Source organism: Cynocephalus volans, chromosome 9 (genome assembly GCF_027409185.1).
Source record: "Cynocephalus volans isolate mCynVol1 chromosome 9, mCynVol1.pri, whole genome shotgun sequence".
Classification (NCBI taxonomy): Eukaryota; Metazoa; Chordata; class Mammalia; order Dermoptera; family Cynocephalidae; genus Cynocephalus; species Cynocephalus volans.
This window is the reverse complement of record NC_084468.1, coordinates 7,319,046-7,333,854: the sequence shown is the minus strand read 5'-3', so window position 1 is coordinate 7,333,854 and position 14,809 is coordinate 7,319,046. Positions and strand designations below refer to the sequence as shown.

The following is a 14,809-nucleotide window of genomic DNA, read 5'->3' as shown; positions in this document are numbered from 1 at the left end:
TTTTCCAATCTACTCTTTATTATAGATTTTAAAAAGAAAATCACTCCTACAAAGGCCTTGAGTATAATATGAGGCCAGGAGTAGTTCTGCATTGCAAAGACCCAAGAGCAGCTGACTGAAGACTGCAGGGGTTGTCCCAGAAAGCAGTCTGGCCCCCTTGGCTCAGGAACCAACTGCCCAGGCCCTTCCTGGGTTCTTCTGGCATGCCTTCTCTGTGCCAAGCTCTTTCATACTCCTGGCTCAGCCACCCTCAACTTGATCCCCAGCTGTGCCGCTGTGAACCTGGAGCTTTGCCAGGGTCTGCACTCTAGGTCTTGCTGTATGGTGCTCAGGTTCTGCCAATGACCGTCGTGTTCTGACGCATGAGGTGAACTTGGCCACAGACTGCAAGCCTTGCCTGCAAGGGGTCAGGGGCTAGAGACACCTTTCATATGGATTTGAGAAACAGAAGTCATATTCATGTCTTTAAAATTTATCCTAAGGAGTACATCAATAAATGCAGGTGGTTTCACTTGAGGCAAATAAAGTGTATGTGGGCTTTGAAAAGGAGGAATTTTCTTGATGTAACATCAGAAAACAATTTGGTTCCAGTCAGCCTGACCACACATCTGCTGACTCAAAGGCATTAATATACCTGTATCATGAGTTATAAATGAAAATTTATTGTGCAAATCATATAATACCCTGCAACCATTTTGGAATTTATAACAACTGCTCCTTTGGGTGAAATAATGAATCGAATTGCTATTATAGGGCTTAATTCATTATTTTACCCTGAGGAGAAATTCCGAAACAGTGATGATGAATTATGATCACGATTTGCTTCAACAATTTCCAATTTAAAACCAATAGTGTGGTATTTCTTTTGCTTCGTTTTTTGAGGTTGAACTTTTTAAATAAGATTTTTGTTAGTCAGACTAAGATATGGTACTTAGTTATTGTTCCCAATTAAGAGAGGAATTAACTGAATATTAAATAGCCTGTCATAAAAGTACTGAACATTACAGCCTTCTGCTCAGCCCACTTGCAGTAATATAAGAAAAATTAGGAAGTCCGGCTGATTCTGACTGCTTTGGTCATTGGTACTATGATGCTGAAATAACCAGTACTACTGGGGATGGTCACTGGCATGTTTTTAGGCAATGACCCAGTTGGGACAGCAGAATGAAATGGAAGTGTGATGTATCAACAGTCATTATGAGAAGAAGAGCCTTACTCTGTGAACACTAGTTTTCCACATAGTTGCTAAATCTCATGCTGGACGTGCGTGGTGAATGCCATGGTGCACAGACACCACAGTGTCCTCTCCTTGGATGCGGGAGCCCACATGTGCTGAGCAGCTGCTGTGTGCCCTGCCCTCTGCTGGGTGCTCTTACTGATACGACTGCACCTAGTGCTCATGACGATTCTGTGGGCAGTTGATCCTGACCAGAACGAAATTCAGGGAGGATAATTTTCTTGCCCCAAATTACACAGACAGTGAGTGATATAAAGGATTCATAGTCCACTCTGTCTAGCCCCAACACCCATGCCCCTTCATCATCTCTCAACAGGACCGTAGCAGCAGGAGACTGCAGATCTCCTTGCTGCCAGCTTCCTCTGGTCCCCTTCCATGCTCCTGGAGGCTTCTAAGTCATGTGTCTGCAAAGCTTAACAAACCTCTGCTGCTAAACACTGCCTCCAGCAGAAAGGCACAATCCTCTGACAAACAACTGACTCTATTATTATTCCAGCTATTTCCTTTACTAAGGGTGGGGAGTGCATTAAAAAAAAAAAAGCCCAACACAGAAAGTAAGGTAAATTCTGCTGAAATACACGCGTATTCTTTCTTAATGAAGAGGCAGGGATGTACACATTCTTATCTCTAGCAAAGAAATGTGGCAATGCTACAATACTTGGGAAAACATGACTCATCATTTCCACTAATAAAATTATTTTGTATAAATTGGTGAAAAACTATGAGACTTTAAGAAACTTTTGCCATAACTTGACTATAAGAAGGGAATATGATCCAACTGTTCTTTCATCAGGCGGCTTCTCTGCCTCAGCCTGCCCTCCAGTGGAGTGTCCCCCAGGGTGATGGCCATGGCCCCTTCTCCTTTTGCCCCTGCATGCACTGTTTCTAGGGACCTCATCCAAGCCCGTGTTCCAGCGCCACCTTTAAGATGTCTCCTACACACGCCTCTCTAGCCTGAGCTGCAGATCCCATGGTGCACCAGACACCTCCCAGGGGTGCCCCAAAGGCACCTCCAACTCATACCTGTCCAAAATGAAATCCATCGTCTGCTCCAGCTGGCCGGCCTTCCTTCTGTGTGCCCTCCCTTCTCCTGATTACCCAAATTAGAAAGCTCAGGGCTCTTTCCCCCTCTCAGTGTCTTCCAGTGGATATAAAGTCCAGTCCATCTCCCCAACACCGCTCGTGACTTTGCCTCCACTGCCACTCTCTGGGCAAGGCCCAGACTGGCCTGGACCCTTGCTGTAGTCTTCCTCCAATCTCTGCACACCAGACACCTGAGGCTTCCAGGTGCCACATCTACTGAATTTGGTGACTCAGCACATGAAGTCAGAGGGTGTGTTCTGGGATATGAGAGAAACTGGAGAGGAAGGCAGGGCCTTGAAGGTCACTTTAAGGTGTCTGAGCTACTTCCTTAGCTCAGAGTTATTTGGTCTGTGAAGGACAAAGACAGTAGCTCTGCTTATTATTCCAAAGAAAGTATTACAGGCTCTGAAGGAATGTCCCTAAAGCAAGTCCCAGGAAAGTCACAGGTAACGGTACCATCAGTGGAAATGTTTTGAGCTTCTAAGGTGAGGCTTTTAAGGGGGAAGCCACTCATCTGGGTGGATAAGTGTGTGTGAAATTGTACTGTGTATGAAATATGTGCTAAACTCAACTGAATCCCAGCTGCCATCCTGAAAGACCTGATCCTGCTGTGAGGACAGTGTATCCCAGTCCCTCCCTGTAGATGGCATTTCCCTGCACATGAGCAGCTATGATCCACAAGCCTGAGCGCTGCCCGGTCTCTTCCACTCTGTGCAGGGGAGAGGCTGTTGTGACTCACTGCGTAACCTGTCACTCTGAAGGCGAAGGCAGGGGAACTCAATTTTACGAGCACCTGCTGTGCTGTGTGCACATTATGGGTGAGCTCACATAGTCATTAGCCCCACCTGTGAAGTGGCCATTATTTGCCCATTTCACAAATAAGGAAACGGAGGCCCAGGGCAGTGAGATGGCATAGAGTTATGGGGATTAGGCTGGGAGTGGATCCCAGCCAGATGAATGCAGAGCCTATACACTAGCCTGTGCTGCCTCTTGGCTTCTTGCCTCTGTCTTCACTTATTCATGCCATTTTTGGGAAAGAGATATCTGTGTTAGTCCTTTATTCCAGGCATGGAGAAGTAACGGGAAGCCTGGAGAGCAAGAGGCTCCCGAGCCAGTCCTCTGCCCTTGGCAGCCAGTGTTCAAGAGACAGGCATGTGGCCTTGGCTGTCCCTGCAGGGCCCAGGCCTGCATGCCTACGTGTGCAACACTTTTGAGGACCCCTGCTGACTCCTGTGCCTGGACGTTCCATGTCAGCGTGCCACACTATTCCTGTGTGGTGACATTCACCAGAGCTGGGGAGCAGAACTGGCTGGACTGTTCTGCTGGCTCTGCGACCTGGGGCAAGGCTTGCCTCATTTTCTTCCGCTGAATAACAGTGGTAATTCCTACTTCACTGGATGGTTACCAGGGTCAAACAAGACAACATATGTAAAAGGCTTGGCATATAGAAGGTGTTCACAAGTATATGTAATAACTTAATACTGGCAAACAGAACATTCCAGTAGTTACTACTGATGATCCTGCTTTGCCGTTTAAAATAACCTGCTGCAGCCACTTCAGGTTGGGTGGGCAGGGCAGGACAGTCTGAGGAGGTAACATCTGAGAGCTGTAAGACATGATGGGAGTGGAGAGAAAAAGCGTTTCGGGTGGAGTAACCAGTAACACAAAGGCCTCAGTCTGCGAGGCTCACGGCTGGGGAAGAAGGGAGCCCATTCTTACTCCACAGAGCTTTGGCCTGATCTCCACTTACCTTCTTGAGGGTTGGACATCCAGCTCTTCCACTTATTAACTCGGGGACTTTGGGCAAGACCCTTTCCTGCTTTCCACCAACACTGAAAGCAGATGATAAGCTCCCAACTTCTTACTGTGATTATTGAGTAGCATGGAGAAAATGAGCACTCAAAGTTCTGTCAACTGTAAACTGGTGCACGAATGAAGATTTGCCAGGCACAGCCACTGGAAAGCATGCTATGTAGGAACCATGTTCCATGAGGGCAGCTCTAGAAACATCTGCTCCCAGGCATGGGCAGCTCCATAGCATTTGGCTTCTGCCACACCAATGCCCGGAGGAGCTGTACACAGACACTGCTGGGAATGAGCTGGCAGGGCTCCTGCCAAACCTGTTTCCTTTTAAAACCCACCCAGAGATGATAAACTATAACAACGGTAACTAGGAGACAGGTAACTAAAAGCAGGTGGTATTAACAGCTCAAGCATTACTCTCTTCATTTTTCAGTCATTACTTATGCTTTCTTCACATTACCGTAACACTAACAATTCAAACAATTAAAAAGCACCATAGCGACAATTACAAAAGACCTGTTTTGCCTAGAAGACTATTTTACTGCTGTGAAAAGACATTTATTAGTAGTAAAATTATTTCAAGGCAATTTCTTCTTTAATTGTGCTACTGCAAATTTAAAACATGAAATGCACCCTAAGAATTAAGAAATCAAGTGGCAAAGTGTATATAAAATATATATTAATAATTTTAAAAATTCTGCATAAAAACCAGGACAAAGGCATTTAACATAACCGCCAACTCGATGAAACAGTCTTATGAAAACCAGTTTAAAATAAATGATTAAGCAGAGAATAGTGTTACCATTTGTATTTCTTCTGGGGATAATTCATCTTCACCTTTGCCATTCCCCCAGGTTCCCAATTCAGGTCGTGCTTTGGCCAAAGTATTTTCTGTTAAAAAAAAAAAAAAGAAAAGAAACAAAAATAGAAGGCCAAATATTCTCTTAAAATAGGTTGGCTTAGGACACAGGCATATCAAAAATATGAGGTGGGCAGAAGCTTACAGCTTTGTCCATATTCGATCATATGGAGGCTAATAATCAGGCATTGCAGACATGATTCTTCTACAATGTTTAGGCTTTAAATTGTGTTTGTACATACATATGCTTGCATGTGTATGTGTGTATGTGATGGGCAGGGGGGACCTATGCACAGTTTTGATATTACACTGATTTCATCAGTGGCTGCACACTAAATAGATATTCTTCAGAATTAGTCTTAAAGCATATTTTACTTCAAAACACACTCACATACTTATACACTTGTAAAGCCTGCAAAAGATATGTATATTTTTACTGTAAATATATACACACACACACATATACACAAAATACAGGAAATTATATACCGTTTCCCAATCCTATTTCTCTCCCAGAAAACTATTGCTTTGACATAGCCTCAGTGACTTTACCTAAGTATACTCACATACAAACAGATATGCCATTCTCTACTCACACCCCGAAACCCACAAATAATACATGGTTTTTTGTGTGGTGGCTTGTTTGTCACAAAGATATCAATGATAATGTATTGTTCTAAAACTTGTATTTTATGATTTATCAGTATATCTTGGAGATCATCTTAGGTCAGTACACATAGATCCACTCCATTCTTTTAAACTGCTGCGTAATGTTCCATCGTGAGGATATGCTATTCTTTATGAAATCATAATTCCTTTGACAAACTTTCAGTTATTTCAGACTTTTCACTGATATAATGGTACCAGGTCCCAGTCCACGCTTTGTGTGCATGCTGGAGTATTGCTCTAGGGTAGATACCTGGGTGTGGAACTGCAGAATGGGAGTGTATAATCATTTTAATCTAGAAAACTTTTTGATCATGATCAGATAAACATGTGATGGATCCTTAATGAAGCATATCAATACCACAGGCTCCTAGAAAGGACTGCTGCCACCCAGGATGATGTGAGAGTGGTCTGTACATTCCATAATGGGGGGGGGGAGGTGGTTATAGAGGACTGCGATGGCAGGGATTGCTCCCTGGTAGAGACTGCAAGGAAGACACTGTGTCTGACAGTCTCAGTAGTGTCTGGGGTTGTCAATAGGTTGCCAAGTACTCAAAGGCAAATATTGCTACTGCTTCTTTCTTCCTCAATCTTAGTAAAATTTTCAAAGTTGATCTCAGCCCAAAGAGATGGGCAAAAGTCCAGGGACTTTTGATAGTGGGAAAGAACAAAATGAGAGCAACAATTTAGAGAAAGCAGATTAGGCAGACCATGCATGAAAGGTATGGTTATTGCTGGGAATATGTCTTCAACAAAAAATCTTCATGTCATCCATGACTCAGTGCAGGTTTTTTTAAAAAATGGCTGTTTTTGCCAGAACTGTCATTATAGGAAAACCTTGTATATAAAAGACTGGCTGAGAGCATCTAAAGAAACCAATCTGGTGTTTTCCTGAGATGACATTCTTCAGGTAGGAACATCTGTACTTATCATCCATCCCACTCACCCCTAAGAGCTCTCCGTCTCCTACTTGTCTTTGTTATGGCTCCTACTTCAAGCTTTAACTGATTTTATTTTTTTAAGGATAAGAACATCAAAATTAGAAACACAGAAACTTTGCTTATATCTGAACCAAGAATGAATGAACTCTGAGCTAGCATGGGAAAGTCTGGCTAACAGAACTCATACTCTACCACATGCTCAAGTTTGTGGCCATCCAACGCCTTCCTGACCTGCTGCCCCAAGCATTAGTCCGAAGCACAGCACTCATGGTGCCAGACCTCCGCCCAGACCGCCAGCATGCCCCAAAGCCAACAGAGTCAAGTCCAGACTTCTTGTTCTGGCACTCAAGGCCTTATGTGGTCCGGTCCTGCCCACCTTTCCAACCTTAATTCCCACTACTCCTCCCCTTTTCACCTGCTTCACTGACCACCCAGGGTTTTCTTTACTGACTATATTCCACACCAATCTCCATGTTTTCTGGCATCTGAACATTTGCTCATGCTATTTGCTCTGTCTACACTTTCTAAACCTCCTTTTTAACAGGTCCAGGCTCACTTCTCAATGCTACTTCCTCTTGAAGTCTCTCTGACCCTCTGCCTGAACTCTGCCCTCTGTTAGGGCACTACTTTCTCCCAGGAGCTGGAATCTTATCCTCCCTGTCAACTGTCACCCCCTGAGGGCAGGAACCATGATGCACTTGAGAAAAAAGATAATAAGTATTCACAAGTAACTATACCCATCTTTAATGCTAGGGGAAACTGATGTCAGGAAACAAATTACAAATAGGTACAAATTGCATCCTGGCTAAGCAGGAATGTTGAGGAAAAGGCCTAAGCATCAGATTCGGACAGACCACAGAGGTGCTTAATAATGCTAAGTGAAAAAGTAACAAAAGTAGTGCTTTTTTTAAAAAAAAAAACAGGAGTATGACAGGTAAGAGACTATCCTCTGCATAGAACTATACCATCTAGTCCTATACCAAAACACTTTTGGTCTAAGTTATATCTCAAGTTTCAAAAGGAAAATGAAAAAAAGCTGAAAAACAAAGATAAATTAAAGGACATCATCCATATAGCCCAGGTTAAAAAAAAAAAAAAAACCTTCCCGGCAACCATAGATAAATTTAGCAAAAAATGTCCATGAATGTGGTCCATCTGGCACAAAGGAAAGGGCACATATACAGCCCTTTAAAGGAGGAGTAGCTGGGTGTAGGGGGAAAGCAATTTACCTTGGCAACAACAAGTTTGGCAAGAAGAGGAAACATCAAAGGCCTCAGAAAACAGGGCAGCACCTTGAAAGCTGGGCACAGGCCTCTCCCCTGTCGCCTTGGCCTTCTTCTCCCATCCCCTCCCCTCCCCTTTTCAGGGGATACATCCAGGCCTGTGGGTCTAAACTCCCTATTTCCTGTGACTCCCCAAGTCTCCAGCCCTGAGTTCTTCCTGCTCACTCCAACTGGCTCACTGTTTCCACCTGAATATCAAACAGGCATCCCAGACCTAACGTGTGTAGACCGGAATTTTGATCCTGTTCCCACCCACTCCACCCAGTCTTGCTGCTGAACGGCACCTGCAGCAGTCTTCATCTCACGCAATGACACCACCTTCCACCCAGCTGCTCCCTCCCACAAGTCACCGCTGACTGCTCTGTCCCACACATCTCACATGCTCCGTACTAGCTGAGCGCAGGCTCCAAACACAACCTGAGTTTGAGTACTTCTCACCTCCATCTCTGTGGCTGCCTCCCTAATGGCAGACACCGTCACCATGAATCTTGACTGCTGCGAGCCATTCCTGACACATCTATCTGCCTCTACTCCAACTTCTCAGAGCAGTTACAGGGGTTTTAGAACATGACCACTGTCCCCAACTTCAAAACCTCCAGGGGCTTCTCACTACACTTAGCTTCAAAGCCAGACTCTTTACGAGGCCTGTAAGCCCCTGCAGGATCAGGCCTCTGCCTCTGTCTCTCCTTGTGCTGTTCTTGCTTGTGCCCTGATGAACAGGCCTTCTTCCTGTGTGTGCACGTGCACATGTGCACTCAAGTACACCCACCTCGTTTCTCCCTCCTAGGCCTTCTCACTGCCTAGTCCCGATGTCTGGAGAGTTTTCACCTGTATGAGGGCTCCGATTTCTCCACATCCTCACCAACCCTTGGTAAAACCTGTCTTTTTTCATTCTAGCCATCCTAGAGGGTGTGAGGTGGCATCTCCCGGTGGTTGTGATTTGCACTTCCATGAGTACTGATGATGCTGAGCATCTTTTCACATACTTACTGGCCATTGTCTATCTTCCCTGGAGACATCTCTATCCAGATCTTTTGCCCGTTCTTCAATTGGGTTGTCTTTTTATTATTGAGTTGTAAACATTTTCTATATTGTGGATATAAGTCCCTTAGATGTACGATTTGTAAATATTTTCTCTAATTCTATGAATTGTTTTTTCATTTTGTTGACGGTGTCCTTTGAAGCACAGAAGTTTTTAACCCCAATTACTACCATTAACCCTGAAAGATAGGTATCATCACCCCCATTTTTAAAAAGCACAGACTGGTGCCCAGAAGTGCCAGTAAGTGCTGGAGCTGGGATCTAGACTGCTTCTAAAGGAGCACTCTGCGTTATACCATTTGTCTTCTGCGTGCTGGTCAAAGCTAAACTGAAGAGGTCTACCTTAATATCGCTAGGAGATCACCTTGCAATTACAAAGTATCCACATACTGACTTTAAGATAAAAATATAAATCATGAAGAACAGCATTCTTTCACTCTGACTACTTACTTTCTAACACCCAGAGGTATTAGGTTCTTTTTACATCTGGAAACACTTGCACAGCAACAAAAAGCAATCAGTGTTCCAAAGAGAGTCTTCATTCATTCATGTTTTTCAACAAATATTCAATGAGCGCCTCTTATGTGCCAGGCATTGTTCTAGGTGCCAGTGTTACAGGTGTGAATAAAATGCAGAAGTTCCTGTCCTCATGGAACTTACATTTTAGCAGAGGAGACAGATAATAAAGTATACAAATGAGTAAAACATATAGAATGTTTGTGGTAAGTGCTAGGGAGAAAGAAAGCAGGGCAGACAGACACAAAGTGTCGGGAAGGCTCAGTCCTTTATCTTCTTCTATCCACCCGTATTCCTTGGGGATCCCAGCCTGTTTCATGGGGTCAATACTATCTACCCCACACTGAATTCCTGACCTAACCAGTCCCCAACAGTCTTCCTCGGCTCAGTCAAGGGCAGCTCCTTCCTTCCAGGTGCCAAAAATATTACAGCCCTCCTTGACCCTTCCTTCTCATGCCCCACATACAGGAAGCAAATTTTTTGGCTCTGCTTTCAAAAGATACCCAGAATTCCACCACTTCTCTCTCACCCCCTGCAAACATGCTTGGTGCATGATGGAGTATGAATGTGTTGTCCCCTCCAAAACTCATGTGGAAATTTGATCCCCAATGTGGCAGTGTTGGAAACTGATTGAGTCATGGGGGCAGATCCCTCATGAATGGATTAATGCTCTCCCTGGGGGAGGGGGGATTAATAAGTGAGTTCTCGCTCTATTAGTTCCTGCAAGAGCTTGTTGCTTAAAAAGACCCTGGCACCTTCTCTCTCTCTCTTGCTTCCTCTCTCTTGCTTTCTCTCGCCATGTGATCTGCTTGTACATGCCGGCTGCCTGCTATGATCTACTTGTACTCACCGGCTGCCTGCCGCTTTCCGCCATGAGTAGAAGCAGTCTGAGGCCCGTTCCAGATGCAGCTGTCCCAGAATTGTAAGCCAAATAAACCTCTCTTCTTTATAAATTACCCAGTCTCAGGTATTTCTGTTATAGTGACACAAAACGGACTAAAACAGTGCAGTCCACCGTTATCTTATTTCTTGGTGACTTTAGTAACCTCCTAACTGCCCCTATTGCTCTCCTTGCTCCCCTAACAACCTATTTCAACAGAGCAACCAGAGGGATCCTTCTAACACATAGTCAGGTGTGACAGTCCTCTGTGCAAATCTGCCCATAGCTTCCCATCTCACTCAGAGTAAATGCCACAGTCCTCCCATGGCCTGTAGGGACCCCAGGACCCAGTGGCCTGGTCCCTCCCCATTTTCATGTCCTTCTGCTCTCACCCTGCTCTCTGGCCTCCAGGATGCTCAGCAGCCACTCCAGGCTCACTCCTGTCCTAGGGCCTCTGCACTGCTTGCTCCTTCTGCCTGGAATACTCTCCCCCCCAGTGGCCAAGTGGTTCACTCCCTTACTTCCCTCAAGTCTTTACTGAATATCAAGGTCTCCAACCTCTGTGACAGGCCATATCTCTCATGTTAAACAAACAGACCTCTCTTTCACGGCACATATCATAATTTCACAGCATCTGTATAATTATTTAACACGTTTCCCCACTGGACGTAAGAAAAAGTGCCTATTTTCTACTCACTGTTGTATCCCTAGCACTTAGCACAGTGCCTGGCGCAACAGTGTTCAGTGTGGGCTTGGCAAGGGCAGGACTTGTGCAAGGGCAGACCGTCTAAATATCTTCATATGAGGTTTATCCTCCACTAGGCCCCAAGAATCTGTAGCTTCTCTCCACTCTCAGCAGCCCTAACAATATTTCTTTTCTTTCTTTTTTCTTTTTTGTGGTGGTGGCTGGCTGGTATAGGAATGGAACCCTTGACTTGGTGTTATAAGCACCACCCCCTAAACAACTGAGCTAACTGGCCAGCCCAGCCCTAACAATATTTCTTGAGTGAATGAATGAATGTATATGCTGTGTCTGACATGAGTAAATTTAGTTACAATGCTCCTGTATATTGTCTTCTGAGAAGCGGGGCCCATTACTTCGTGGGTGATATTGGGGTTTTGCCTCATTAGGGACAGGCGGGAACAGGAGCCATGCAGAGCTCCTGGCCTCTGGGATCACAGCAGCCGCCAGAAACATTGGTTCAGGCTCTGCACACAGAATGACCCACATGGAATCCTAGTGCCATCCCTTCCTTGTTGTTTGACTTTGAACAGGCCACATAATTTCTTCAAACCTCTGTTTCCTCAAATATAAAATGCTGACAAGACATCCTTCAAAAACCCCAATACAAAGCAGATCTGTTAACACACCCAGCATGTACCCAGCACGTACCCAGCACAATGAAGGGGTGCCATAAAGTTCGTTTCCTTGCAGGTCCCTTCAAACATTGTATTAAACTATGGAAAGGACCTCTGGCATCTTTCAGGCTAGGAAAGCCACTATGCATACTGAATTCCCTTGCTTGTAAAATGCAGAGGACTGAATTACATGGAGAAGCAGCTTGTGTAACGTGGGCTCCAAATTCAAACAGACCCATGTATAAATTCTGGGTCCACCATTTATGAGCTGTTAACTCGGACAAGTTACCCAGCCTTCTGAGACTTTCAGATGGCTAATTTGAAGAAAAGAGGGTCATGAAACCCACAGAGAGCAGCTGTAAGGATGGTGATAATGGCTGTGAAGTGTTCAGGACCTCCATGTCCAGAGGACAGGAGTGAGCAAGAGCCATCGTGAGACTGCAGAAGAGGATGCTGAAGACGACTCTCAGGCCTCTCCTGGCTTCAGCACACCATTGCCCTGTGATTCATGAAAGCAAAGCCCTGCTCTGCTACCCGTCTGAGATACAGCAAACTAAGAGGCATTCCTTATACAAGGGGAGCCACATTGGCTGGACACACAGATGGAAGACATCCATGACATTATGTATGTTTCCCTATGTTTTAAGGAGACCCCATATTTCTTCAGCATCCACTGTGTGTCAGGAACTGGTGTGTGTCATGGGCCATCTAGTACCTGTGATGACAGCAAGCATTTAACCCAGTCTTGCATTTTGTCCCCTTGGCTCAAATGGCTGTGGAAGGCTGCTGAGACCATGTGCTCCCCCCGACGCAGGCAGCCAGCTCCATGCCAGCTTGGTGCTGACAGCACATGGCCCCACCACCAGAGAGGCAGCACTACCTCCCCTGAGACTGGCATGTATGACTCCCTGAACAGAGTTCCAATATTTCCTCCTGAGTCTGAGGCTTCAGTCCCCACACCATTGGTGCACAGCTCCATCAGCCCCTTTCTCCTGGACCCTGCCAGTCTCCAGGTGACTGCGTGAATCCTTCTACCTGCCTCCACAGCAGTCAGTAAGATCCAACTGTCACAGACAAAAGGAGGCCCCCTCTGTGCCTCCTTTGCTTTATGCAAATACAAATACCACAACATGTCTGGGTCTGTGTTCCTTTTTTCTACTTCGTATTCTTGCCTATATATCATAAGAAAGAAACAAAAGGAAAGGTTTTTATTTTAATTCATACCTGGACATTCTTCAGTGACAGGTTTTTCTTCAGAGTCTTTTGAAGTATCCTGTGAAACTTTCTCAGAAGATGTGGATTCTCTTGTCTTTGTATTTGGTTCTGGTTCCAGCTTAGATCTAAAAATAAATTATTAGCAGTCATCTAATTTAATTCCACAACAGGATTCCTGTTTGACAACAGACGGGAATCCTATATGTGCCTCCTGCACTTCTGCTCTGTGTCCCTCTACTGGCTCAGTGGCCTTCTGGACATACTTTTCCTCACTTATTATAGGTGCTGACACTCCTGCCTTCAGGCTCTGCATTCCCAGCCACAGCACAGTAACCAGCATGCAGGGTGGGTTGTGCAGTTGGTGAGTACTAAACACACCACATAGAATGATACCATGTCAACACATGGTCAGTGAAGGCTGACCATCCCATGGTCAACAAACCCAGGAAACTGGATTTACACTAATCTAATGGTTCTACACTAATGCCAAAGCATTGCTGAATATACATGCCTCCCTGACCCCCCCGCCCCCATTACAAGTAATACTTTAAAATAGTTTAACTCGGGAAGCATAGCCCTTAAATATCCCCTTGATGGAAGTGGCTTGTTTCAGGAGCCGAGGCCACTGCACTTGGCAGTCTCCTCACCTCCTTCCCACCAGGCTCTTCCCAAGGCACGGTCTTCTTTTCCATGTAGTCTCTGACTTTCCTATCTAAGAAATGACCCTCCCCTTCCTCTGCAGCAGACATCAGGGCCTGTCCTTCCCTTGCTGACTTATCTGCTGACTACTGGCCTCGCCCCACTGGAGTGCACATTCTTTGAGAGCAGGTCTCTGCCTCTCTGAGTCCTGTTTGCTGCTTAACCCAAGATCCTAGATAGTGCCTGACATTCAGTGTTTAAGAGATACACGTTGAATGAATGAATGCTTTATAAATACCAGTAAATGGCTAATAAGAGAAAAAATTTGGTTATGAAACAAGCCTTGCAATAGCTTTACTAAAATCTACGTAACACTATGGAAATTACAGGCGGAATGCTAAAAAGATCAACGATAAATTCCACCTTGTTAGAGACTATAAATAAAAGAAAAATGTAAATACCCATTAGGATATTACTAATGCCAGCTAACATTTATTGAGGGCTTATTATGTACTGGATGTTTTCCTAAGCACTTTATATGGATAAATTTAATTCCAAAACATCCCTATAAGGTAGGCACTAGTATTAACGAACTTTTCACAAAGGAAGAAACAGAGGTATATGGAAGTTAGGAAACTTGCCCAGGTCACACAGTTAGCAAGTGGCTGGGCTGGGATGTGACCTCAGGGAACCCAACTCTGGAGTCTATGTGCTTAACTGCTCTACATACTGTTTTCTACCCATCAAGTTCATGAGAAAGGACTTCTGTGGCAAATAAGTCTGAGAAAGTGAGTTAAAGCTAGACGGGTGTTTCACTATACAAATCTTCAGGGCCTTTAATATGCAAAAATACTTTCTGAATTTCCAAAAAAGGATATCTTTTCCAAATAACTTGACTGCAGAGACCCTCTTCATAGAGTTGTTTCAAGATCAGTGTTCTAAGAAAGGCTGCTTGGGAAATGCTCCTTTACAACATTAACAAAAGAATTTTCAAAAGTAACTATAATATCTTTCTCAATGTTCTGGATACTATGGCTGAGTAACAAAACTTAATGTCTTGAATGAATAAGAATCGTTTACTACCTGACAGTGTTTCTGGGGTCAGGAATTTGGGAGCAGATTGGCTGTGCAGTTCCAGCTTGGGGTTCCTCATGAGGGTCATGGGACTGCGTCATCTGAAGGGCTGATGGGGGCTGCAGGATTCACCCACCCGGCTGGCAGGTTGGTGCTTGCTGGGAGCCTCCTTTCCTCTTCATGAGACTTTGTGAGTGTGTTACTGGCAGTCTC

General features: G+C 44.8%; 1 protein-coding gene across 2 annotated transcripts in view; it reads right to left on the bottom strand.

Annotated features, from left to right (window-relative positions):
* The window catches only part of STX18 (syntaxin 18), a 127,511-nt gene that overhangs the window by 9,562 nt on the left and 103,140 nt on the right, over positions 1 to 14,809 (bottom strand). For both annotated transcript variants that reach the window (XM_063108103.1, XM_063108105.1), the window contains exons 6-7: positions 12,893 to 13,008; positions 4,926 to 5,014 (exon numbers count right to left, since the gene is read on the bottom strand). In XM_063108103.1, coding sequence (XP_062964173.1) covers positions 4,926 to 5,014; positions 12,893 to 13,008 — 205 coding nt within the window. The remainder of the gene's footprint in view (positions 1 to 4,925; positions 5,015 to 12,892; positions 13,009 to 14,809) is intronic.